We start from the raw sequence: 24,522 nt of genomic DNA on the forward strand, positions 1-24,522 counted from the left end.
GGGCAAGGAGTCAGCAGCACCCCTGCCTGGAGGTACAGACCTCTGAGGCACTTTGCATGAGCGTTTGTGAATGTTATGGGGGTGGGGGGTGGGGGTGGGGTGCAGAGCCCAGGTCCAGACCACAGGTCTGGGGGAGGCTAGAGCTAGGGCTGCTTGGGAGGATTTGGCAGCCCCTGGAGGGCTGGTGAAGTCCCAGCCGACCCTGCCCAGTGAAGGAGCCGTACCCATTGGAAGCAAGTGAGCAAGATGAGCAGACGGCCCCCAGCCAGGCCCAGAACACTTCAGGCCTTCCACTGTCACGCAGGCCTCTGGGCCACGGAGACTGGGACCTACCTTGCACCCTCCACATCACGCGGGGCACGGAGCTTAAGAGCCTCCCAGCAATTTCCTCAACGCCTCCTGATTGGGGGTCCCTCGCAGAAACATGAAGGGGGGGGCTCAGATAGCAGAAGGGGTGGACCAAGGTCGGCGGGAGGCCAGAGTAAGGTCCCAAGTGGGGGCCACAGCCAGGCCCCGAGGCCGGAGAACGTGAAGAGGGCCCCGATGATCCTCGCCTCCCTTCTGGCCAGCCCAGGGAGGCTTCCCGGAGGAGGGAGCTCCCTCTTGTCACCTGGATTGCAGCTCAGCGGCCTTCCCGGAAGCAGCGCGGTCTCCCTGTTCGGACCTTTGCTACCGTAAGGTTTCTTTATTTGATCTACGGCCCTCTACCCAGCGTACGGGGCGTGCACGGGGTTGCGTGGGTCGCAACCGGTGTCTCCAAGGGGCGAGCACCCCTGGAACACCACTTCTCGCGGTAGCCTCCAGCTGGAAGCAACGGTTTCCACAGTATCCGGGTGCCGACCCGACTGCGGGAGCCCCTGGCAGGGGAGGGAGTCTAGCACCCCCGCGCCGCCGCTCCGGAACCCCAGGACCGACTCGAACTTTAGTCTTTGCATTCGCGAAATGGGTGTGCCAGTTTCATACGCCGTCTTCCCCCGACACGCGCAGCGCAGACGCAAATAGACTTCGCCCCGCAGGCGCACAGGGGAGGGGTGCGCCAGTGCAAGGGAGGGAGGGGTGCGCCAGCGCAGCGGTGGGCGGGGCGTTGCCCCGGTACCGCGTTCCCGATCCCCGCCGGGAGTCTGGGAGTGCGCGCCGCTGTGAGGAGTGGGCGGGGCCGCGGATGGCCCTCCCCACTCCCCAGCGTTCCCCGCGGCAGCAGGCACTGACGTGGCCGCCGTCAGAGCCGCCATCTTGTGGGAGCGAAACCAACGCCTGGCTCGGAGCTGCAGCAGTGCCGCGGCCGCTGAGGGTGAGGCGGGGGCCGGGGCCGGGGCCGGGGCCCGGGCCGGGGCCGGGGGAAGGCCTAGGCTGCACGAGTCCCTGCCTCCCGCGGCGGGGTGGGAGGGCCGGGACGAGGCCGGGCGCCGTGGTGAGGGCCGGGGCGAAGGCGAGGCCGAGCCGGGAGCCGTAGTGAAGGCCAAGGCTGAAACGAGGTGACGCCGGGCGGGGGGTAGAGTCTGAAGCGAGTCCGGGCTTGGAACCGAGGCAAAGCTAGGGTGGTGAGAGCCGAGGCGAGGCCGAGTCGGGGGTCGAGGCCAGGCTGGGGACCATGGTGAGGCAGGGCGGGGCTGGCTCGGAGGACTGGACTGCGGGTCGAGTCGAAGCCAGGCGGGGGTCGGGGCCGAGGTCAGTTTCCCACCGGGGGTCATATCGAGTTTGGGACTGAGTTGAGACCAGGCTGGGGGTCAGAGTCCTGCCAACCCCCCCGTGTCCCCACCGCGGCCCGGTTACCCCAGAGCCACCGGGGCGGGTGCCCGGAAGTCAGACCGGGCCGCGGGCTCCCCAGGAAGCCTCGCTTCCTGCTCCACCTCCCGCTTCGGGATTTCGAGGACCAGGAAACTGAGGCCCCTGGCCCGGGACGCGGCCAAGGTCACTCGATGACCAGGGTTTGAGCCCAGTTCCTGTTTGCTCCGAGGGCGGGGCTCGGGTGCGGGCCTTGCTGTGGGGCAAGGGCTTAGGGTCCTAGTGGGAGCGCCTGTGTAGGGCCCGTTTATCAAAGCTTGCTGCAACCCCTGTGTTGCTTCCTTGGCGCCGTTGGCAGAGATGAGAACACTCTTGATAGCTGGTGAATCTTTAACCTATCTATGGAACGACTGGCTCGGGGTCGAGATGTCCTCTCTAGCAGAGCGCCCTCTTTCTTGCTGCACAACCCAGGTGTTTACGGCGTTTAAAATTGTAGCTTTGTTAATAAGGCTTGCCAATTAATTACAGAGTACTTAAAATATTAGCTAGTCAACTCAGACGGCACTTAGGAGCTAGGTGGCACTCTTCCATTTCCTCAAAATACCAAGTTGCTGTTCTAAAGGAATTGAGCGGAATTGCCCAAGAAGTCATGGGCAGAAGAGAGAATGCAAACACTTTGGGGTGGTCTGGAAAGCCACTGTTGAGAGCTGTGTAGTTGGTGCCACTACTGGTGTGCCTTCCAGTGGTCAGCTCCAGTTCTTGTTTCAGAACTAGTGGTCAGCACTTTCTTCTGCCAGCTGTTTGCATGCTGGGTCCTGCGTTTCCGCGTGTGGGGTGTGTGTGTGTGTGCCGTCCATCTGTGATACGCTGGGGTACATTGTGGCCCTTTGTCGAGGCAGTTCCCAGTATCTAACACATGGGACTGCAAGTGTGGTGTCCTCACTTAGAGTTTTGAGCAACCTCCATGAGTAGCAAACCTGTAAGAACTTGAATGCATGGTGTTATTAGCTAGCTGGGTCCAAAATTAAGAGGAATTGAGGGTGTATATTAGTCACAAATCCGGCCACTTTCTGCTGTTTCTTCCCATAAAGGTTTTTGTCTCCATAATCGGCAAAATGTAGCTCTGCCTCCTCACAGGTATCACTGTCTTAAGGAATGTCCTGTTGAAAATAAATCCATATCACTTGGGCATTAGAAACATGCTATTTCCTTTGAGGGCTATCTTCAGATATAAGTATTCAGAATTGCTACTTCAAAAAGAGTTAAAATAGTTGGTTTAGATAATAGCTGACTCACATGCTGTCTGCTCATCTCTGAGAGAGTTAGTAGAAAGCAAAAACTGTGTGCTCCTCATAGTTCTGGTTTTTTAATCATGCGGTCTAACAATTTGCTTTGCCTCTTGCACGATATGAAGAGGACATTGAGATCTGCTAAGCAGCCTCTACCAAAGACTAGATAGGCTTGAAACTACAGGAAGATACATTTTGATTTATCTATAGACTTCACTGGAATTCCGGGTGGACCCTTGGCAGCTGTGGGTGGTATCCAGAGTCAAATCGGCACAGGAATAAACCTAACAAAGGGAAAAACCCTGTGCAAGTTCATCAATAGTATGTTAACTTGGTTTGAGAGAGCTGAATCAGTTTTCTTCAGATTCCCCCAGTTGAGTGTTGCATTGACATACGAATTTAAATCTGCTCTTCACAGGTCAGGCTTACTGAGCAGGTGTTCAGACCTCAGCTAGCTTGGGCTTGTCAAACCGTTCATCCATCATGTTGTTTGTGTTATCCATATTTTCTCCTTTGATCTTCCAACCTTTGTAGAATTAGGAGAATGAAAGGAAATAAAATGTGTATCTGTTGGTGGTTGGGAGAGAAACATGAAAAATGTCCTTCATTTAGGATCATAAAGTCAGATAATTGCACTCTGTTCCTCATTGTCAGGGATGTTGTTAGATATGTCCTCTCAGCAACATCTAAAGTGGCCTTTTGGAAACAATTTTACCTATTAGTGAGCTGGTCACTGGCAAGTAAAGGATGGCTTGGGGATGTGTGTGTGTGTAGGGGAGGGGGGAGGCGGGTGGTGGTGATTCCAGGTCACATAACACCTCAGCTCATTTCCTTCATCCTTGGGTTCTATCATCTTGTGTGTGTTAGAAACTCCTTAAAATATCATAACTACAGCTGTGTTACTATTCTGAAAGGTAGTTCAGAGTTCTCAAATGGATCAGATGGCCTGATTAGCAGGGGGAGAAATGTGGCAAAAATGTAACACAAAAACAGTAAAGCTCCTTATTTCTAGGAAAGTTTCTTAGGCCCTCACCCAGAATCCTGTCACCTCAGCTTCCTTATATGAGTTGGAAAGAATGGTGAGTCTGTCTGGTTTTGGGAGGGGTTTTTTTGCACACAGTGGCAACAGAGCTCGGTAGCCTGTCTTCGATAAGTAGAAAGGGAAGAGACAGAAAAAGCAGACATTACGTAGTAATTGGCCACAGGGTCACCTCTGAGGTGACAGTTAGTATAAGGCATAAATTAATGGGAGATATGATCCATGCACATTTTCAGAAGTTAAATGTAGTATATTTGGGAAACATTAATTAATGTTAAATCAGAGTTTAATAAGTGCTAACTCCTCAAAGGAATGTTAGCAAGTCATATGTAAAATAACTAACGTCTTTCAGTTTGTGTCATACGTCAGATTATTTTTGCAGTGCCATATATGGGAGCTAAACAGGAAGCTTAGTGGTTCTATTTCTCTAAGATCCTAAAAGTTTTTTAATGTGAAGTTTTTTGAGTATCCCATCAGTTAGAGTTAGATACAAATGGCCAAGAAAACAATTTCAAGACTGTCTAGACTCATTCATGAAGAATAGGAATGAAGGCACAATTAGATGTGCTAGCAGTTTGATCACAGGATTCAGAACAAAGGATGTCTTAAAAATTGCTGTTAATAGTGTATTTTCCTGTGACATTTCCTCTCTGTAGGTGAGCGTACAGTTCCTAAATAACTGATCGGATCTGTTAATTTGTATTTAAAATACTACATCTTTTGTCAGTGTTGGTGGTGAAACGTTGCTTAAAATATTTACAGCGTTTAGTATCATTCTGTCTTAGTGATAAAGGATCTTGCCAATTCCTGGGAGAACACTGAAAATGCATTCTTAGTCACCTGTTGCAGGCACCTGGGGGCAGGTATAGGAAGCAGGTTGTGCACACACTCCTCCTCCCATGTACTGAACATTGCTGGGATGGTCACCTTTGCCCTGAGTAGTCACAGTGCCTCCACAGCCCTCCTCTCCCCACTGGAATGTCAAAGGAATGTTCACACTAAGAACCCTGGTGAATGCTCTTACAGTCATTTTCTCCTCTCTCTGATGGTTACTCCTTTGGGTGCCAGGGAAGTGCCCAGTTGAAGAAGATGGGTGGAGGTAGGGAGGAAGGTAAGTTCTGGGCAGAGGAGGCCCCACTACTGAGTGTGGGTGGGGTGGGGATGCAGGGCCCTGGCAGTGAACAGAAAGGGAAGGCAGGCCAACAGGAATGGGGCGGGCACTGAATGCCGCTTATCAGGAGGGTGGGACATGAGCCTAGCGGGTGAGAAGAGTTGTGAGGGAGCAGGGTCCTGTGGGTCTTTGAGAGAAACTGGAAGCTTCTCCCAGGCAGGGGAACAGTGACTGCAGAGGCCCTGGGGTGGTTTTGGAGACCTGCCAGGAGCAGAGTGGATAAGGAGGGGAGGGAAGCCTGCTGGTATGTGCCAATGAGCCTAGCCACCCCCCAACCCCCCCCCCTGAAAGTATTTGGAGAATTTGTGAAAGCAGCAGGAGCACATTCAGTGTGACTTCCATATCTTAAACCTATTTCTGTTTTATGTGCAGAGACAACACTTATTTTTTTGCATGGTTTTAATAGGTGTTCTGAATTTTTCAGGAAAGAAATTACCTCGTAAATCAGGAAGAGGGAGTGGGTTTTTTTTGGGGTTTTTTTTAAGATTTTTTATTGGGGAATGGGAACAGTGTTGGGGAATTGGGAGAAGGGGAACAGACAAGTTGCTGTCCTTTTGTTCTTCAGTCTAGTTGTGGAGGACGTTGCTTCACTGGCCTAAGTTGGCACCATCATTGCGCTCTTCCTGGGCGAGGCAGATCAGTCGCCGGCTTCTGGACAGTCGCTCACGGCTGCTGCTGGCTACACACGGTAGCCCATGGCAACCCACTGCAGCAAGGGCTGCAGCCTACGCCATCGCCAGCAACTCATGGCAGCCCAGCTCCAGGTTGAGCTGTTGTTCAGCATCTTAGCTGTAGAGGGCAGTGTCACTGGCCCTCATATGTGGGATCTGAACCAGGGCCCTCTGGTCCCAAACCAGGTCTTAACCAATGCACCACTCGGCCAGCCCGAGGGAGTGTATTTTGTATTTGCAGAACCTTACCATGAGTTGCTTTCTCTTTCTGCTTCATGGACACAAGCAGACTCCAGCTCCGTGAAGTGGTACTCTGACAGCCTCCCTGAGCTGGCAGTGTGGTCGTGCCCAGTGTTGAAGCATGTATTTTATTCTAAGTCACTGTCCTTCGTTTCCCTGTTACATTACAGTTGGGCAACATAATGGGTGTTTTGCAGTCAGTGCATGTGTTGGTTGTGTTGTCTGCTAGCTTCCTTTTGGGTTGGTAGAGGTGATGCTGTGAAGCACCAGTGGGGCACTGGTTCTGCCCTGTGTAAGGACCGACTTAGCATGTGGTGTTCAGTCATCTGATTTATCCTACAGGCCCCTTTTGCTGGCGTTGAGAAGACCTTGTGGGGTGGAAGCTACAGGCTGTTGGGATGCTAGAGGGGAGATGAGGTGGCCCCATGCAGGGCACAGGCGGGTGGTGGTGGGGATGCATCTTCCAAATGGAGAGAGGTGGGACTTGCTGATAAAGCAGAAAGATTTGGGGATGAAAGGGATTGTGGATGTATCAGGGGTTTGAGTCTCAGTAACTGGGAGAAAGTTGCTCAGTGTTAAAGTGGGTAAGGGCAGGCCTTTTATTTGGAAGGTTAGATTTCGGTGGGACATCTGTGTGGAGGGGATGGTAGGAAGGAGTCTGGGGGTGAGATGTGCATCCAGCTGGAAATAGAAAAATAGGGGTCATGTATAGGGGCCATACTACCCTGAGGGTGAATGGCTGAGAGGAGTGGTGCTGGGGTGTGAAAGTGCAAGACTCAGAATGTGGTGGGACTGCTGTGAGGTTTTAAGCAGACGATGGCATGAACAGGTGTGTGAGTGAGATACCCCTGACACTAGCACTTTTGTGTCTGAGGTGTGACCAGAGGTTAGAAGAAGACCGTCGAGGTTGCTGTGGCCTCTCTGGCAAGATCAGTTTCTTGGAGGGTGAGATGGAGGGCGTCCTGAACCCCTACGCCTCTGAGTGCTCTGAGCTGGCTGCCACCCTGACAAGGGTCACGGGAGGAGGGGAGGTGGGGGCGGGGAGGAGGGCTTGCCTCCAAAGTGGGAGGATTCTCGACCCCTGCTGCACTTTCCTTTTCTGTGTCCTCTGGAAGCTGTCTCTCAGAAAAAGAGGTGGGGCTGCAATTTTTAAAATTTTGTTCTCAAAATGAAAGATCTTTGAAGGCAGAAATCAAGTTGGAGATTGGTTTAATCCCTCACCAAAGCCCCTGTGCAGAGAAAGCCTCCGGGGGTCGCCTGCTAGTCTTGAGTGCTTGGAGGGGCTCTGAGGGCTTGGGCTACAGTTCCCGTTCTCTTCAAGGGTGTGGAGCCTCAAGGGTGTGGAGCCAGGTCTCAGAGCCCCACCCTAGTGCTGGGATAGGGCTGGTGTGGGCGGCTGCTTTGAGAAGGCACCAGAACAGAGACTGCAGAGGCTTCACGTTTGCAGTGACCACATGATTAAAGAAGTGGCGTGACAAAAACAAATGAATGTGATTTACTTCACAACAGAAATCAGAATCCTGAATCATTTTCTTTTCGTGTTCCCACTACTAGAACTGAAACCCAGAACTGTGGTGTGTGACTGGTGTGCCCGCCCCTTCTCTTTCTCAGGTCTGTGGGGGCCACCATCTGAATGTGTGCATGTCTGCATTGAGAGGGCCCCAGTGTCACTGAGGAACAGTTTCTGACGTTGCTTGACCCAAAGGCCTCTAGGAACTAGTTTACACGGTGAGGTGGAAGGCAGGCATCATCGCTCTCCATTTTCTCCATCTGTCAGTTGGATTCACTGAGTGTTGTTAGCCTCTGTGTGCTCTCCTGGCACAGCTACTCCTTTTCTGAGTGTGGTGGCTTGGCTGTTGGCCCCATGGTGTGTTGAGACTGCAGTTGAGACTGCATTGAGAATAGAGGAAAGGACCGCTTCCTATGAAAGGTGGTGGCTGGCATCTAAGCTTGGCTTCAGAGGTTGAGGGGAGGGCCACGTGGACACAGCATGAAGAATCAAGGTGTGGCGAAGGCACTGGGGTCAGAACACACCCGAGCACCTTGCTGAGGCCTCCAAACTGATCCTAAACTGCTGGTCCTCTGGTTCCCACTGGGTGGAATTGAAAGACAATTCTAATTGACTTCCAAAGGACCACTAATAACCTGCACTATTAGTGAGGGGTTGGTGATGGTAGGACACTTTTCAGGGTGTCTGGGTGGTTTAGAGTAGCCCATGGTTTCTCAGGCCCTGCTTTGCATTTTAGTCATGAATTACTTTAGTTTTCTCCATTATAAGTTTAATTTGTTGCACATTTTATGTTGTGGATTGACCCCAAATAGTATCTTTGGTCTTTATTTTTTCCAGTAACAAGTCCTTCAGACAACTGCATTTGGGGTCAGACAGAAGGTATCTGTGCCCTACTGTCAGAGTAGAGATGCTCATTAGGGTCTAATGTGCTGGTGGCTCTTCAGCAGGTAGCAAGATGCCCACCACCAGGCCTGCAGGACCTGGAAGCCTGGCCATCACTGTTGCCAAATCTTACAGGACATAATACTCAGATGGGCCTGCATGGCTTCAGGGGACCAGGAATATAAATTTATTCTGGAAGACTTCCTGCCCAGGGACAGATTAGGGAGAAAAAATACAGAAGAGCAGCTGGTGTCTGCCACAAGGACAGGTGCACACAGCTGTGAGAGCTGTTACCAGCGCAGCTCCAAGGGAGACCTCAGCTGTGGGTCTCCTTCATCCTGGTTTCACTCCAGTGGAGACCCTGTGACTTTTGGGTTCAGTGTCCCACATGGATATTGTTTTCATTTGGGGCTAGCCTATCTGGTTATTTACCCCATCTGTAGATTTCAGAAGGACATACATGTTTGGTGAATTGCTTTGAGGACAGTAAAACAACTGTAAATATGGGGGGAACTGCAAAACATAAATATGTTCATCAGTTAAATGCTTTGATTTTTGTAGTTAGTGGTGAGTAGGATTAATTGCAGTTAAGCTGTTCCCATATGTGCCTTGTTGGTATGTGCCTGTCCAACTAGACATTGACACTGGTTCTTTGGTGTCCATGTTACTTGTAGACCAAGAGCCACATTCATGAATGAAATTCATTTCTAGCTGAAATCTTTTTTTTTTTTTTTAATCTTAAGCTGGCAAAGAGCAATCTAAATTGAAATCCACTGGTTGCTCCTCCTAAGAATTGGACCTGACAGGTAATGTCCTCCTTCAGGTGTGGGAGGCGCCTGGTAAAGCTAGGTAGGCTATGTTAGATACCAGCCCTCTAGTGTTAGAATGCTGGCCTGCCTTGGGGTGAGGGGAGGAGGTGGGAGGATCCTGCATAGAGGCCAACCCTAGTACAGAATTGGTTCCTGCAAAACACCCTGAAAGTTTTGTTCTGACAAACAACCATCTCTCATTGAAACTCACCTTTAGATACAGACCAGAATGATGCAATTCAAAAATATTGTTGCATGTTCTTTTGTTTATTGAAAGTTTGGGGTGGTGGGGGTGTCAAAAGGTATAAACTTCTAAATACTGGAATATAATGTACAGGGTGGGTGACTGTAGTGAACACTGCTGTACTGTACATCTGAATATTGCTAAGACAGACCTTAAAAGTTATCACAAAATGAAAAATTAACTATGTGAAGTGATAGATGTTAACTAGACTTCTTGTGGTGATCATTTCACAGTATATGCACATATCAAATCATTAGGTTGTACACCTGAAACTAATACAGTGTCAGTTGTCTGAAGGGGAAGAAAAGAGTTTGTCAACTTAATTAGATCCATTGAGCATCTCAAGCTAAATATTCTTCAGAGCGTGTTGTTGATGCATATCTTTGTCACAGTTGTGCTAGGTTTGTGAGGTGTATCTGCTTATCACTAGTATTGGTACATTCAGTTTTCCTCTTACACTGATTTTTATGAAATAGTGACAAAATGTGATGCACTGCACTACTCAATTGCAGAAAAACATGAGAGTTACAGAGATGGAATGTTGAGCTTACAGTCAGAGTTAATGGCTTGAGCTTTATTTAGCTGGTGTGCTGGATCCCCCAGATGACGTATACAGAGCAGTTGGCAGCAAATATGACGTGTGACTATATCGCCTGTGAATGTAGAGGATCCCTCTTTAAAATTAAATCCTGTGTGTTAAGGGTGAATTGGGCTTCCGAATGATGGATAATCAAAACACTTACGTGATTGCTAGAGGCAGTTGCTCATTCATGAAACTCTTATTAAAGAAAATGTTTTGTAATGTATATCAGTTCCTCAGGGAAATCACTTTGTTAATTTTCCTCAGATATTAAAACAGATGATGAATATTGGGCTGTACATTTTACCATATGTAACTTATACCTCAAGAAACTTGACTTTAAAAAGAAAAAGCTCTGATGTCACCCAGCTTTTCATTCAAGTAAGGGATTCATCCATCTGAACCCCCATTTACAGAGATCAAAGCAGCCCATCATACCTATGCCACAGAGTGGAGTCCAACCCTCACTTTCTGCCTCCCTGGATCACAATTTCGTTTCCCAGGACTCACTCCACATTGGCGGTGTCTTCTTCCTAGTGATCCCAACTATTCAGGTCATCTTGGTATTCATGGTTACAGAGATTCTGTTTCATAAACTAGCTCTAATGGTTTCAGAACACATGACAGACTTTGCTTCTGCAGAGGCAAGCTACACAACTCTGATCACAGCTGAGGGCTGAAACCACTGAGACTTGTAGGAGATGCTGAGGGCATGGGTAGAGGTCACGGGTACACTTATTTCTCTTTAGCAGCTAAAGTAGTCATGTTGGATTCATTTATTGGAGCGGGGCGAGTGTTTTCCCCAGGGAGACCCCATCTCGGGCCTTGGCCTTTTTAGCCTTGTGTATCTTTGCATGCGGGAATGCAGCCCGCCAAATTGTGTGCTATTCTTGACTTTGATGCTGGAATGCCACCCCAGAGGCTGTGTCTGGAATGGTTCTCTTCTTGCGTCTTCTGGATTGGTCAGGAGTTGGTGCAGACTCACAGGTGGGGGGGTTCTTCTGAGAAAGCCCTTGTCTTCTCTGCTCACTAATATAAGAGATTATGATGAACCTGAAAAACCAGTTTTGACTTGTGTGAGGAATTCTGGTGGAGGAAAAGGTGGAATAGTACCTGGGCTGGGCATCCCACAAGTTGGAACTTGTGCCAAGAGGTCATGGCCTGACTGGTGGCCAGTATTGAACTTTTCTGCTACAACAGATATTGTGTTAGGTCTGGACCTCTGACAAAGCAGTAAACAGTTCTGGTGGGACAGGCCAAGAGCCACCAGGGTCCCTTAGGTGCAGGATGGGTATAAATGCTTGTAGTGCTGTGTGTTATAGCTTCTTAAATCCGAGACTTGGTGCTCATATCCATCCTGGTTCTGCCACCAAGTTTGGCTCCTTCCCCCTATGGGGCTCCAGGACTTTGGTCTGTTTAAAAACTAAATGGGGGTGACCGGTTAGCTCAGTTGGTTAGAGCATGGTGCTAATAACACCAAGGTTGCTGGTTCGATCCCCGCATGGGCCACTGTGAGCTGCGCCCTCCTTAAGAGGCAACTATGCCAATGTAGCATGAAAGTAATGTGTAATCAGTGAGCATGGCTGTTCCCTAATAAAAGTTAAAAAAAAAAAACACAAAAAAAAACCTGAATTGGGAAGGCAAGGACCAACCATGTTGGTTATCAGGGCTCACCGACCCAGGCCCAGGGAAGAGGCAGAGGCTGGCATCCAGGCGTGGGTGGGTTTACCTGGAGATGTGCCCTCCACCCAAGTTAGGGGTTCGGGAGGGTACAGATAACCTTTGGTGCCCAAGTTTTTGTGAAGGGGACACTTTAACAATAAAACAAGCATGAACAGCAGTCCTCCATCCTGTTTCCTAGGGAGAGCCCCTTTCGTCGCTCAGCTGTACTCCATATTTTTGAATGAACGTGTCCCCTATGAATGGTGAGGGTTGGTCCTTGACACCACAAGTTCTGGCCTTAGCAATAACAGTATCTTGACTGAGTAAACATTGTTCACTGCTAAGCCAAGGGGTGACTGACTGCCTTATGTTTTCCCACAGGAAATCCTAAAACAACCTCCTTTTGTTTTCATCCTGGGATTTTTTCCTATATACCTGATACTAGTTTTTCCCAATACCCCTGGAATTGCCAAGCCCCATGTTTAAACCACATAGATAATGTGTTCCCCTTTTCCTGGAACTCTCCTCTCTGCCTTCCTGCTACAGTCGTGGCTGGCTGCTTGTCAGGCCTGTTTCTGTGTCTCCCCAGCAACCTAAGGGCTTCCCTCGCCTGATGAAGCAACGTGGCATTTCTCACCTGAGGTTTGCTCTGCCTTTACACCTAATCCATACTTTGGTTAGTAACTCTGGGTGCTAAGCTTAAGGTGCTTTGACCCCTTTGTGTTCTGGAATTTAGTGTGCCTTGAGTGGGCCTGTTTCAGTCTTAGATGTTGTTTTGTTGTTGTTTTTTTTAAAGAAATTTTAAAAAACATTCTGAGGGTGGGGGCAGTTTTAGGCTTGCAGCAAAATTGAGCAGAAGGTGCACAGCTTTCCCGTACACACGTGGCCTCTCCCACCATCAACTTTCCCCACCAGGTTGGGTATTTGTTAAAACGTTGAACCTACATGGACACATCATCACCCAGAGCCCATAGTTTACATTAGGCTTACTCTTGGAGTTGTGGGTTTGAACAAGTGGACAATGACATGGATCCTCCATTGCAGTCTCATGCAGAGTAGTTTCATGGCCCCCCAAATCGTCTGTGCTCCGTCTGTTCATCCCTCCCCATCCTCCAACTCCTGGAAATCCTGATCTTTTTACTGTCTCAGTAGTTTTTACCTTTTCCAGAATGTCAGATAGTTGGAATCATATGGTATGTGGCCTCCTCCAGTCGGCGCCCTTCACTCAGTAATACACATTTAAGGTTCCTCCACGTCTTTTCATGGTTTGAGAGCTGATTTCTTTGTAGTGCTGAATAATAAATACTCCACCAAATGGATGTAGCACAGTTTATCCATCCACCTGTTGAAGGACATCTTGGGGGCCCCCAAGTTTTGGCAATTAGGAATAAAGCTGCTGTAAATACCTGTGTGTAGGTTTTTGTGTGGACGTAAATTTTTCAGTTCCTTCGGGTACATACCAAGGAGCACAATTGCTGGATTGTAAGGTGAGAGTATGTTTAGTTTTATAAGAAACTGCCAAACTGTCTTCCAAAGTGGCTGCGCCATTTTGCATTTCCACCAGCAATGGATGAAATCTCCTGTTGCCCCACGTCCTCACCCATATTTGGTGTTGTCACTGTTCCACCTGTTAGCCATTCTAGTAGGTGTGTAGTGGTAGTTCATTATTTTATTTTGCATTTCCCTGAGGACACATGATGTGGAGTATCTTTTCATGTGCTCATTTGCCATCTGTGTACATCTTTGGGGAGGTGCCCATAAAGGTCTTTGGCCCAGTTTTTAATCAGGTTGTTTGTTTTCTCATTGTTGAGTTTTAAACTGGTCTTTGTGTGTTTTGCATGATAGTCCTTTCTCAGATGTGCCTTTTGCAAATGTTTTCTCCTTCTCTTAACAGTGTGTTTCCCAAAGCAGAAGTTAGTGATTTTAATGAAGCCCAGCTTCTCAATTAATTTTTCCCAGAGTGTGTCTTTGGTTTTGTATCCAAAAAGTCATCACCATGCCCAAAGTAGATGTTGGTCTTTCAAATTCTCCTAATTTTTCCTTTCCTATCCTTGTTTTTTTGTGTGGATTTTTCACTTTGTCATGTTTGCTTTGTCGCTCCCTGTGTCCTAACATCTATTCTTGTTTTACAGGCCCAACATCCCCACATGACACTGAGACTGTGTGTGGGTTCGGGGTTTTGTTTGGTTTTATTTTTTTCCTTTTAAGTAGCCTCTGTCTTCTGTCTTGCCTTTCTCCAAATTCCTCTTGGAGGCTTCTTTTTTTTTTTTTTTAAGATTTTTATTGGGGGAATTGGGGGAGGGGAACAGCGTTGGGGAATTGGGGAAGGGGAACAGACAAGTTGCTGTCCCTTTGTTCTTCAGTCTAGTTGTGGAAGACGTTGCTTCACTGACCCATGTTGGTATTATCATTGCGCTGTTCCCCGGTGAGGCAGCCGCTTGCTGGCCATTGAACAGTTGCTTACAGCAGCTCACGAAAGCGCACGCCAGCTGCCGGCCAGCCCCACTGCAGCCTACACTGTTGTCAGAGACTCACGGCAGCCCAGCTCCAGGTCAAGCTGTTGTTCACCATCTTAGCTGTAGAGGGCGCAACATCATTGGCCCTCGTGTGGGATCTGAACCGGCACTCTGCTGCTCAGAGCTGGCGTCCCAAACCAACTCCTAACCAACGCGCCACTTGGCCAGCCCTCTTGGAGGCTTCTTAAAGGGAGACAGGGCATGGCTGTTTTGGGAGCCACTGTAAGCCCTTGCTTTAAAGGCCACAGGGTCTCCTGGGCCTCCTGTCGAGTACACCCAGTTCCTCTTTCCAGACACCCTCCTGCTTGGAGACCAGAGTCAGAGCCCCTGGTTCAGTTGTTCCAAGAAGGTCCCTTCGCTCTCCTGCAGAGCTGAGGACAAGCACAGGGTCAGACCCCACCCACCCTGCATTAGATCCCAGAATTTGTCTCTCCCTTTTCTCTTTGTCCTAGTGGGTTAGGCATCACTTTGTTTATCGGTATTGATTTCAGGAGTGAACTGAGATAAATATGTGTGTGTTTAGTCCGTTCTGTATTCCATAATTTTTCACCCTCTGTATGTAGTGAAACTTGCTATTTGCAGAAAATGAAATGCTATAGTAAAGATCTTTTTTAATTTTTAAATTTAATTTTTTAAATAAAGTTAAAAGCATACTGAAGCCAGTAGGAAGGGGCTTCACTGGGCGTATGCGGGACCACTGGAACATCAAATTCAAAATGGGTCTGCTGGTTCTGATCCACTGAGTAAAATAGGAATGTGTGAGCTCATACCCATGTCGATACCTGGAGGAGGAAAGGTGGTTTCTTATAGCAGAATGCTGACAGCTGGAAGGAATGACTAGGTAGAAAATCACCTTTTGACAGTCGTCAACGGCAGTAGTTCAACCAGCAAATGTCAGAGCGCTGAAACCAGAGGGCGGACATTTGATGTGGAGTGGGATGGGCACATAGTCATTCATTGCTCAGGCGGAAAGAACCTACAGCAGAGAGACCGGAGACTCCACCTGAGCCTGTCATCAGGGGTGACATGGGCTCAGTGGGGATCTGGACACGCCCCCCCCCAGGCAGGGTACAGTGGGGCATACCTCTGCTGGGCCCTTATGATGTCCTCCACTGACCTTTGACCCCAGCAGTGTCTGTCCAAGGACTGAGAGCTCATGGTTACTTCCAGGGCAGGTTCATCAGCATTTGAGAAAGGGACCTTTTTTCGTCAGTCCTTGTTTGGAAATAAAACAGTTGAGTGAAAGTACTGCAGTATGGAGAGGCCAGGCCTGGGCAGCTCTCGTGCCCTTGGGGCTGTCTGGGACGGAGACCCCGCCCCTGAGAGCCCACTGTCCCCCAAGCCACAGCTGCCTGGCCCTTCCTGCCAGCTCCCTGACCTTAGGTCACAGCCAGCCTGGTGATGCCCCAGTGATTCTGTTCTGCTGAGTGAGGGGAGCCTGGGGTGAGAATGTGGCCCGGACACGGCGTGTATGTTCTCACATGAGCCTGTTGCCACACCACATGGGCCCCCTCCTTTCTGGGACGCGTGTCTTCCCCGATGGGAAAGAGTCCCCACCGACACTGCTCCCCTAGGGCCCTTGTTGTGCCTTGGACTCAGTACCCAGGTGTTGTAGGTCTCTGCATCCTGCCTGCAAGGTGAGCGCTGAGCTTTGAGTGTGTTAGGAAAGGTTGGCTTCTGGTCTGTGCCAGGGGCTCCCTAGCTCCCCATGCATTCATTATCTTGAGTGTGGGCCATGTTTCACTGGGGCTTTGTGGGGCAGTTGGAAGACACAGTGGGGCCTTGGTGTGGTTGTTTCTGGCCCTTTGAAAAGCTTTGTGATCTATTGGAGAGGATCTGGCATTCTTTTGAAAGCCACAGATGGTGGATGCTAAACATCACCTCTTCCCACATGTCAGAGATTGCACCCAGAGGCAGGTTTAGAGGACTTGGGGTCAAGTTGTCATGTGGCCTTGGGCATTACTTCCTGAGATGACAGCAGCTGCTGCCTCAAATCCCTGTCAGCCCTGTTCTAAGATTCCCAGACTCTCCCTTCTTAGAGTGGTTGGGGGGCTCAAGAGGTCCATCAGACAGCACTTTTTCTGTAGCTTAGGAATTGGAATTTCATTAGCTCCTGCCCCTTAAGTTTTCAGGAGGAGGAAGTATTGTGTCCATCTGTCTGTCTGTGATGGGAGTGTGGGTGGTCTCTGAGCTGCTCCTGCACTGATGGCCCTGGGCTGCACAGAGAGAGACCTGGGGTCCCTTGTCTCCGCAGGTTTCTCTGGCCAGTGTCACTTCCTGCAGTCTACAGCATGGGGAATATCTTTGCAAACCTCTTCAAGGGCCTTTTTGGCAAAAAAGAAATGCGTATCCTCATGGTGGGCCTGGACGCTGCGGGGAAGACCACCATCCTGTACAAACTGAAGCTGGGTGAGATCGTGACCACCATCCCCACCATAGGTGAGGAGGCTGGGCCTCTGGTTGCAGGGTGGGGGGCAGCCTGGGGGCAGGGCTCAAGCTGGGCCTTGCTTCCGCAGGTTTCAACGTGGAAACAGTGGAGTACAAGAACATCAGCTTCACCGTGTGGGACGTGGGCGGCCAGGACAAGATCCGGCCTCTGTGGCGCCACTACTTCCAAAACACACAAGGTGAGGGTGGGAGGCCCACGGGCTGTGGGAGCGCTTGGGTGTCCTCAGTGCCTGGCTGACTCCTGCTCCTTGGCAGGTCTCATCTTCGTGGTTGACAGCAATGACCGAGAGCGTGTGAACGAGGCCCGCGAGGAGCTCATGCGGATGCTGGCGGAGGACGAGCTCCGGGACGCTGTCCTGCTTGTGTTCGCCAACAAGCAGGTAGGCGCTCGTGTGTGACCCAGCCACCCAGAGGGACTGAGGGGTCACGGGTGGGGTGGGGTCCGAGTTTTCCTGCTGACTGGTGGCTGCCATGCCACCCTCCCTTCCACCAGGACCTTCCCAATGCCATGAATGCAGCTGAGATCACGGACAAGCTGGGCCTGCACTCTCTGCGCCACAGGAACTGGTACATTCAGGCCACCTGCGCCACCAGTGGGGACGGGCTCTATGAGGGACTGGACTGGCTGTCCAATCAGCTCCGGAACCAGAAGTGAGCCGCGCTCCTCTCCTCCCTCACTCCCTCCTCCGCCCTTGCTTTCTTCTCATGTGGCAGACGTGCCCCTGTGGTGTGAGTGCCAGAAGCTGTCTCCATGGTTGGTCCCAGTGTGCTTCACCATGCTGTACATGTGCAGACGCAGCCTGCAACCGGGTTTTTATTTAATGTAAATAGTTCTTGTTTCCAATGAGGCAGTTTCTGGTACTCTATGCAATATTACTCAGCTTTTTTTATTGTAAAAAGAGAATCAACCCACTGTTTAGTACTGAGAAGGGATTTTAGGCATCTGGGGCCTCTAGGAGTCGCTGTTAGACCAGCCCGACACTCCTCTGAGATTTAGATCTGTGTTGAGATCCATTTTGGTGGTTGGTTTTTAACCCAAACTCAGTGCATTTTTTAAAATAGTTACAAATACAAAATAAGGAGACACTTGAACACACAGAAGGGAGAAATGTGCCTAGTGTAGGTTCTGCAGCAATGGCCTGAGTCCAGTCCACCTGCGGTCTCTCCTGTCTGGAGCATGTGGCAGGCAGAACCAGCCATGATATGTTCTGCATGGTCACATACGGTCCCCGTGATTGGCTGGGTCATCCTGCATCCCATAGCGTTTGTGCTTGTACCTGTGCTTAACTCCGCCACCCAGGGGATGGGCTGGGGGCTATGGCCACCACTCTGACACCTTGGAGGGACCCCAAATTTCCCTTGGGTCAGTGTGGGTACTTTGGTGGGACCACTCTGGCCAGAGCGGGAGCCCTGTGGTCGCCACGCATGCTTGCTCGCTCCAGAGTGTCTGGGTCTCACCAGCAGGAGCACAGGCAGATGGGTGGTGGGTCATCCTAGAGTCCAGCCCCTTCGAGCCCCCGTCTACATGTGCTTTCACTCCCTCAGCCTGCAAGGGTCGGTCAGATTTGCCATCAAAAACGACAACCTCTACTTTTTTTCTTTTGTATTTTGATAAACACTGAAGAAGCTGGAGCTGTTAAACTTTATCTTGGGGAAAACCTCAGAACTGGTTTATCTGGTGTCATGGAACCTCTTACTGCTTTCAGTACACAATTAGTAATCAACTGTTTTGTATACTTGTTTTCAGTTTTCATTTCGACAAGCACTGTAATTATAGCTATTAGAATAAAATCTCTTAACTATTTCATGGCTTTCTAGTACTTGGGTGTTGCTGGCCAAAGGCTGCCTCCCAGAATGTGGGCAGGGACAACTTACAAAGTGTAACCCACCCCGGACCCACCCCATTTCTTCTCTGACTCTCCCCACCCCACCTTCATTGTGGAATGGGTGGGTGGGTGTGTCCAGCGCCCTTGGGACCCTCATGGGTCTCACCCCACTGGCAGCCCAGCCCCCAGTCTCCTGGTCCAATCTTGGCCATGCCAGGCCTTGAGAGGACCATCAGGGTCCCCATGTGGGCTGTGCCCTGGGATTGTGTGCACCCCCCTGCAGGACAAGAACCCCTGGCTTAGCTCCATGTCCTTCCCTGGGGAGCTTCTGCCATGGTGCACACCTGTGCCCAGTTGGGTGCTGCGGGCCGCCTACCTGCTTCTTGGTGGCCGTCCCTCCGACCTAGAGCCCTTTTGGACACCCCTGCGCCCCGTGGCCAAGCCAAGGTCAAGGTGTACTTCCCCAGAGGCGTCCAGCCCCATGTGTGGCCCTCTGCCCTGCCCAGCCTGAGATAACAGTCAGAGGTTGAGTGAGAATCAGGGCTGAGGCTCTGAAGACAATCATTTTTAGTTTTTGTTTCTTTGAAAATCAGAAGCAAAATTGAATATATTTCATAAGTGAATCCAGCCTGGGTTTTGTCTTTACTCCGATGCAGCTGTAAGATGTAAGTTTCCATTTCTTCTGTGGATGGGGTGGTACATGGTTCAAGTACACCTCCTGGGGAGGGGGGGAGGCAAGATTGAGGGCACCTGGAACTCCACCCAACCTGGGAGAAGCAGAGCAGACTCAACAGGCAAATAGGGAGGCATGGGACCAAGGTAGGGGGTGCGTGGGGAATGAGAATGTCTCCAGGTACAATTCCCGCCCCCACCCCCAACTTATAAACACCCAGTCTGGCTGCCTCTCTCTGTACTTGCCTACCTGCAGCTGAGTCCCAACACTCGCCCTGCGCAACCAGGACAGTCACTCTCCCAGTGGGGTCTCGGGTGGTCTTGTTGGAACCCAAGGTATTTGCCACATTCTCACACATCACTTTCTACTGGAGGACATGACAACTCTCAATATGAGACGTTTTCCACTTAAAATAAGTTTATTTAAGTACAAAGGGGGGGGTCAACACAAAGAAAAAGTAGCCGTACATGGTCACAGCTTAGCCTCTTGGCCTAGGGGAAGCTGGACCTAGGCATCTGTGTCCTTCCCTGATGGGCCTGGGGCCATCTGGGAGTGAGGCCTCATCCAGACACCTTGTCTGCTTTCAGGGCCCCCACAAGTCTGCCCTCCAGCTTCCTGGGCTTGGCAGGGCACATGCTGAGGCTTCACTGAGGGTAAGGCTTGACTGGGGTGGGCTTGGCCTCAGTCACTGTTGTGCCCTCGCTGCCTCTTACAGCAGGGCGAGATGGAGTCGGAGTCGTGCCTACAATGGCGGGCCCTGAGGAGAGCAGGGGATGCCCAGTGAGGAGCCACCTACCACCTGGCCCAACCTCCCAGGCTCTCCAGGCAGAGCTGCAGCACCTACCGGGCACGAGCCGGGGACAGTGAGGAGGCTGCCCCCATCCTGTGCTCCCTGTCTCGCTTCTCTTTCTTGTGCTTTTTCTTCTTCTTCTTCTTTTTTCTGCTCTTCTTGTGGCTCTCAGAGCTGTGAGGGGGATACAGAGTGCCAGAAACCACTGGGTTATAGGAGTCTCACAGGGTGTGAGACCTATAAGCTTGTGCAAGCCACCACAGTTAACCACTGACCAATCTTCAGTATCACGTGGCCAGTGGCTGGCATTGGGAAGGGGGCACAAATAGGGGACTTATCATGGTCCCTTTCAATACCCTCCCTGCCAGGTGGTGCACTTGCCTGCACTCCACACCCCTCACATGATCTCCAGAGTGGCTACTGCACTACACGGATGGCTGCTGGGGGGGGGGGGGGCTTGCACAGGTGGCCTCTCCACCCTGTAGCTCACACCACGGGGCTGCCTGACCTCGATGAACACCAGGCCTGGGACTGCCCTGGGGTCACAACCTTGAGAGGCTCCCCAAAAGTAAAAGGGACTGGAACCCAAAACATCACTGGCTTGAAATAGAGACTCCACAGTCTCACAGCGCTCAGCCAGCCCTTACCCCAGCTCCGCCTTTGCCTTCTCCTCCAGCCGAGGCTTCTTCCGGGATGGTGAGGCCCCTGGGCGACTGCTCTCCACGCGGTGGTGCTGCCAAGGGAACCACACTTGGGGTCGTGCACGTTCCCTGGGGAGAACCAGCCCCGGTTTCCTAGGCCAAGAAGCTAGGAGGGTCCCCGAGGGGAGACCAGAGACAGCCCACCCCCAAGCACTCGACAGTAAGAGGTACATAGATCCCGGGACATTTAGAGGTGATTACCGTGAATACCGAGAGCCCCAGCTTAGCCGCCTCCTTGTCTTCTCGGGACAACACCACTCGGCCTGCGGAACCACTGCGGGGACACGGGTGAGACCCTCCCCCGTAAGACATCCCACCCCCTCCCCAAGGCCTCCCTAGCGGGTACCAGCTTCCGCCTAAGCAGCTGACAGCTCCAAGCCCCTAAGAGCTGCACCCTGGTCCTTTCTGAGGCCCCGCCCTTCAGGAGGGCCCCGGGTCCGCACCTGGAGCTCCCCAGGCCCAGGAGCCGGTCCACTCCCTTCTCTTCGGGGTCACCTCCTTCCCGCTTGCAGACCTCCACAAAATCCTGTGGGAGGGCAGGTAGCGCAGGGTCAGCCCGGTCCCAGACCGTCCCACCCCCGCCCCCACAGGGCTGCCCCTCACCTCCTTGCTCAGGCCGGTGGGCTGCTTCCTCACGTTCTTGTAGCCTCTGTAAGGCCGCGCGCAAGCGTCAGGGGAGGCGGGCCTCGCCTCGGCCCCCCTCCCGTCCTCCCCGCCGCGCACCCGCTCCTCGGAGGTCCCCAGCCGCCGGTGCACTCACAACGCTGCCATGAGCGCCTCCTGCTCCGCCTGCCTCACGGCCGCCAGCTCCTCCTCCCGGCTCAGCCCCGCGCCGTCTGCCCGGCCCTTGGCGTACCAGGTGAGGTCGCGGCCCTTCTGCCAGCGGCCCACCGGGGCCATCAGCGAGTTGCCTGCGGAGACAGAGCCGTCCTTGGCCTGAGGGTGGACGAACACCCGAAACCGCAGCCCTGCGCCCGACAGCCCCCGCGCTCACCTAGGTAGTTCTCCCTCTGCTTGTCGGTCTTCACATCCTCCCAGCTGAATTGGTCCTGCCCCCCGCGTACGCCGCCCCGGCTGGAGCCGAACATGGTGAAGGGTCACCCGCCGCCCCCGGACCTTCGGGTCCCGGGGCCGCCTCTTCCCCAGCGGCGCCTGCTTCCGCGCCTACGTCGCTCGCTGTAACGTCATGCCCGCGCCAGCCGCGTCGCCGTTCGCGCCTGCGCACTGCCAACCCCGCGCGCATACGCGCGCAGCGCTCGCGACCGCCAGGGAAAAGCGCGGAAGCTGAACTCGAGCGATCCGTTGGCACTACAGCGGGTATTAAAAGTCACTTTGTGTGACTCCAGGATCCAGGGGCGGTGCCCAAAAGTCACCGTCTCCGTTGTGCGCCATGTGCCGGGCCCAGCAGACAGGCACCCCCGGAGATCAGCTGGGAACACAAGTCTCCAGCTGCACCAAGGTTTCCGCCGTCACGTCCGCGGCTGTGGGAGCCAGGGGCGGCCATGGTGCAGGGACCCTGCTGTGGTCACAGGAGCATGGACGCGCTCGGCACTGCGTTTGTTCTGCAGCAACACCGGGGAGAAAATGCGCCCAGGTCCTAGCGGAGGCTCCGCACGAGCACCTGCTGCTAATTGCTGATGGCTCAGCGGGCTGATCGTTGGACAAATGCATCTCGCCTGTCACCATCGCTGGTCACAGACCAGACTCGGTGATAATGGTCTAATGAATGCAAGGCCCGCTTCGTAGGGTGGCTGCAGACTTGGGACTTCAAACAGTGGCATCCTCCTGCTCTACACAGTCCTTTGTACAGGTTCTTTTACAGGACGCTGCCCTAGCTCACGAGGCCTGTGGATACTCAGCGAAGGGCAATGAAAAGGCTTTACCTGCTCTCCTACCGCCTCCGCTGACTCCCTCACTTGATTTTGAGGGTTTGGGGCTCCTACAGGAACGGTTTGAGCCCCAATCCTGTCGTGCACTAAGTTTGAGCCTCGCTTTCCCCACATGGGAGCTCCAGACCTGTCCTTGAACTTAGGGGCCTCCAGCATGGGACAGCAGGTCCAAAGCCACAGGCATGCCCTTTGCAGGGCCCCAGCTTTGCTGTTGTGGGACACGTGGAGCACCACGGGGTAAATGCGGAGGGTGGGAGCTGTTCCAGAGGCAGTACTGCCATGTCTGACAAGGACTAGATGCTGGTAGAGGGGTGTGAGAGAAGCACTGGGAGCAGCAGAGTCAGCTCTAAGCTTGCTGCCCCACCCCACCCCTATCACCACCTGGGGAAGGCCCAACCCAGGTCTGGATACTGGGGGTCATCAGTGTCCACTGCGAAGTGACTAACTCCCCAAGGCGGGTGAGGTGACGGGGGTCATGGGGAAAGTAGGACGCATCAGAGGGACAGCAGGGAGATCCCACCCAACTAAAGAGTGCACCCGGTACTCTGCTCCACCACTCTCAGGCTCCCCAAAGCTGTCCAACCAGGCCTTGGGCCTCCGGATCCATCTCTACACTGCCAGCTCTGGCAAGAACCCCCACCCTCCATATCTAGTCTGGTTCTTCATTGCCTGTGGACATCTGATTTCTTGCCTGCATTCAACAGCAATCCCGTTACACCTAAAATTAATAATACTAAATATCAACTGTAACTGGAAAAAAATTAAACAAAAAAACCCAACAATCCCATTAGGTGGGTTTAGCCAGAACCTCCATTGGGGTGAGTCCTCTTAGTAACTTCCCATCACCAACCCTGTCCTGCTCCTGGCACAAATCTCCACTTGTCAGAGCAGTACTCAGCCTCTTCCCCCCACTGCACTCACAGCCACGGCCCTACTCTGGGTAAGGCCTGCCTTGCCATCTTCAACAAGTGTCATGAATAACTTGGCCCTGAATACTAAGTACAAACACTGCTGTTGGGCATCTCCCCTGAGGTACTTGGTGAGCAGGGAGTTGGGGCAGCAGCTGGAGAGATAAGGGCTTCAGGGAGATCACCCACGTGGGAACACCCGAGCAGGCTACAGGGCTAGCAGAACCTACAGGGCAGACATCCCCAGGAGGTGCACACAGCCAGCTAGCATGATCAGTGGACCAGCAGGGGAAGGACTGCAGCTAGGATTGGGTGCTCAGCCCAGCATCCTTCCCTGTAAGCTGCCATCAGAGGTAGGGTCACCTCCCACAGGCTGCTGCTTCCCCACTCATGCTTGGAACGCCTTCCCCACGGTCTATATGGCAGCACTCTACCATGGGCCCTCAAGGTTTAAAGAGCCTGACAGCCAGGGTCCCACATTCCCGCACCTCAGGACAAGATGAGGTGCAGGCCTGGGCTGGGTCACCTGCACGTGGAAAGGTTGAGAATTGACCCCTCATGTCTTGCAGGAAGCCTGGCCAACATGAAACTACCCCTAGAGCAGAAGGCAACAGCCCACTGTGGAAAGAAAGTCTGGCTGGTAGGTAAGACCTGAGAGCAGTTAGCAACTGGGCTGGCTGCACCCCTTGGCCCCTCCAATAGGGAGCACCTTCCCACTGCAAGTGGACAGGACTGAGGGAGTCCAGGTGAGGGGCAGGGCAGGCAAGCTACAGGACAGACATGGATGTCCTTGGATCCCACCCACTCCCGTTACTGTACTCACTGGGAGAGGGGGCTCCAGGGCCCAGAGAGGTGGCAGGGAGGTAGCAGGCACTTCCTACAGTGGGAAGAGCACCCAGGACATTGGTCATGTCCACAGCTCATGTGCCCTTTGAGGACCCTCCTAAAA

At 52.1% G+C, this 24,522-nt stretch overlaps 2 protein-coding genes and 1 non-coding gene across 7 annotated transcripts; 2 read left to right on the forward strand and 1 right to left on the reverse strand.

Annotated features, from left to right (window-relative positions):
• Positions 1-1,193: 1,193 nt before the first annotated feature.
• On the forward strand, positions 1,194-18,590 carry ARF1 (ARF GTPase 1). The gene is made up of 5 exons (XM_019633551.1): positions 1,194-1,291; positions 16,593-16,777; positions 16,855-16,965; positions 17,042-17,166; positions 17,280-18,590. Exons 2-5 carry the CDS (start codon positions 16,630-16,632, stop codon positions 17,439-17,441), a joined length of 546 nt encoding a protein of 181 aa, XP_019489096.1. The 5' UTR covers positions 1,194-1,291; positions 16,593-16,629; the 3' UTR covers positions 17,442-18,590.
• TRNAI-AAU (transfer RNA isoleucine (anticodon AAU)) lies at positions 11,596-11,669 on the forward strand. The gene has a single exon. It is a non-coding gene; the product is annotated as a tRNA-Ile (tRNA).
• On the reverse strand, positions 17,801-24,504 carry CUNH1orf35 (chromosome unknown C1orf35 homolog). 5 transcript variants are annotated; one of them, XR_002122845.1, is made up of 9 exons: positions 21,771-24,504; positions 21,537-21,687; positions 21,380-21,425; positions 21,220-21,302; positions 20,978-21,050; positions 20,723-20,808; positions 20,130-20,249; positions 19,535-19,649; positions 17,801-19,330 (listed from the first exon to the last, which is right to left on the reverse strand). XR_002122845.1 is itself a non-coding variant. In XM_019633549.1 (8 exons), the coding sequence occupies exons 1-8, from the start codon at positions 21,862-21,864 to the stop codon at positions 19,318-19,320; spliced, it is 666 nt and encodes a 221-aa protein (XP_019489094.1). In that variant the 5' UTR covers positions 21,865-24,504; the 3' UTR covers positions 17,801-19,317. The 5 variants fall into 5 exon arrangements, 2 of the variants coding, with proteins under 2 accessions (XP_019489094.1, XP_019489093.1); XR_002122843.1 differs by having other exon boundaries at positions 19,535-19,652; XR_002122844.1 differs by having other exon boundaries at positions 17,801-19,379; positions 19,535-19,652.
• Between the last annotated feature and the right edge of the window lie 18 nt (positions 24,505-24,522).

The sequence above is a fragment of the Hipposideros armiger genome, unplaced genomic scaffold (assembly GCF_001890085.2).
Source record: "Hipposideros armiger isolate ML-2016 unplaced genomic scaffold, ASM189008v1 scaffold_1342, whole genome shotgun sequence".
NCBI lineage: Eukaryota > Metazoa > Chordata > Mammalia > Chiroptera > Hipposideridae > Hipposideros > Hipposideros armiger.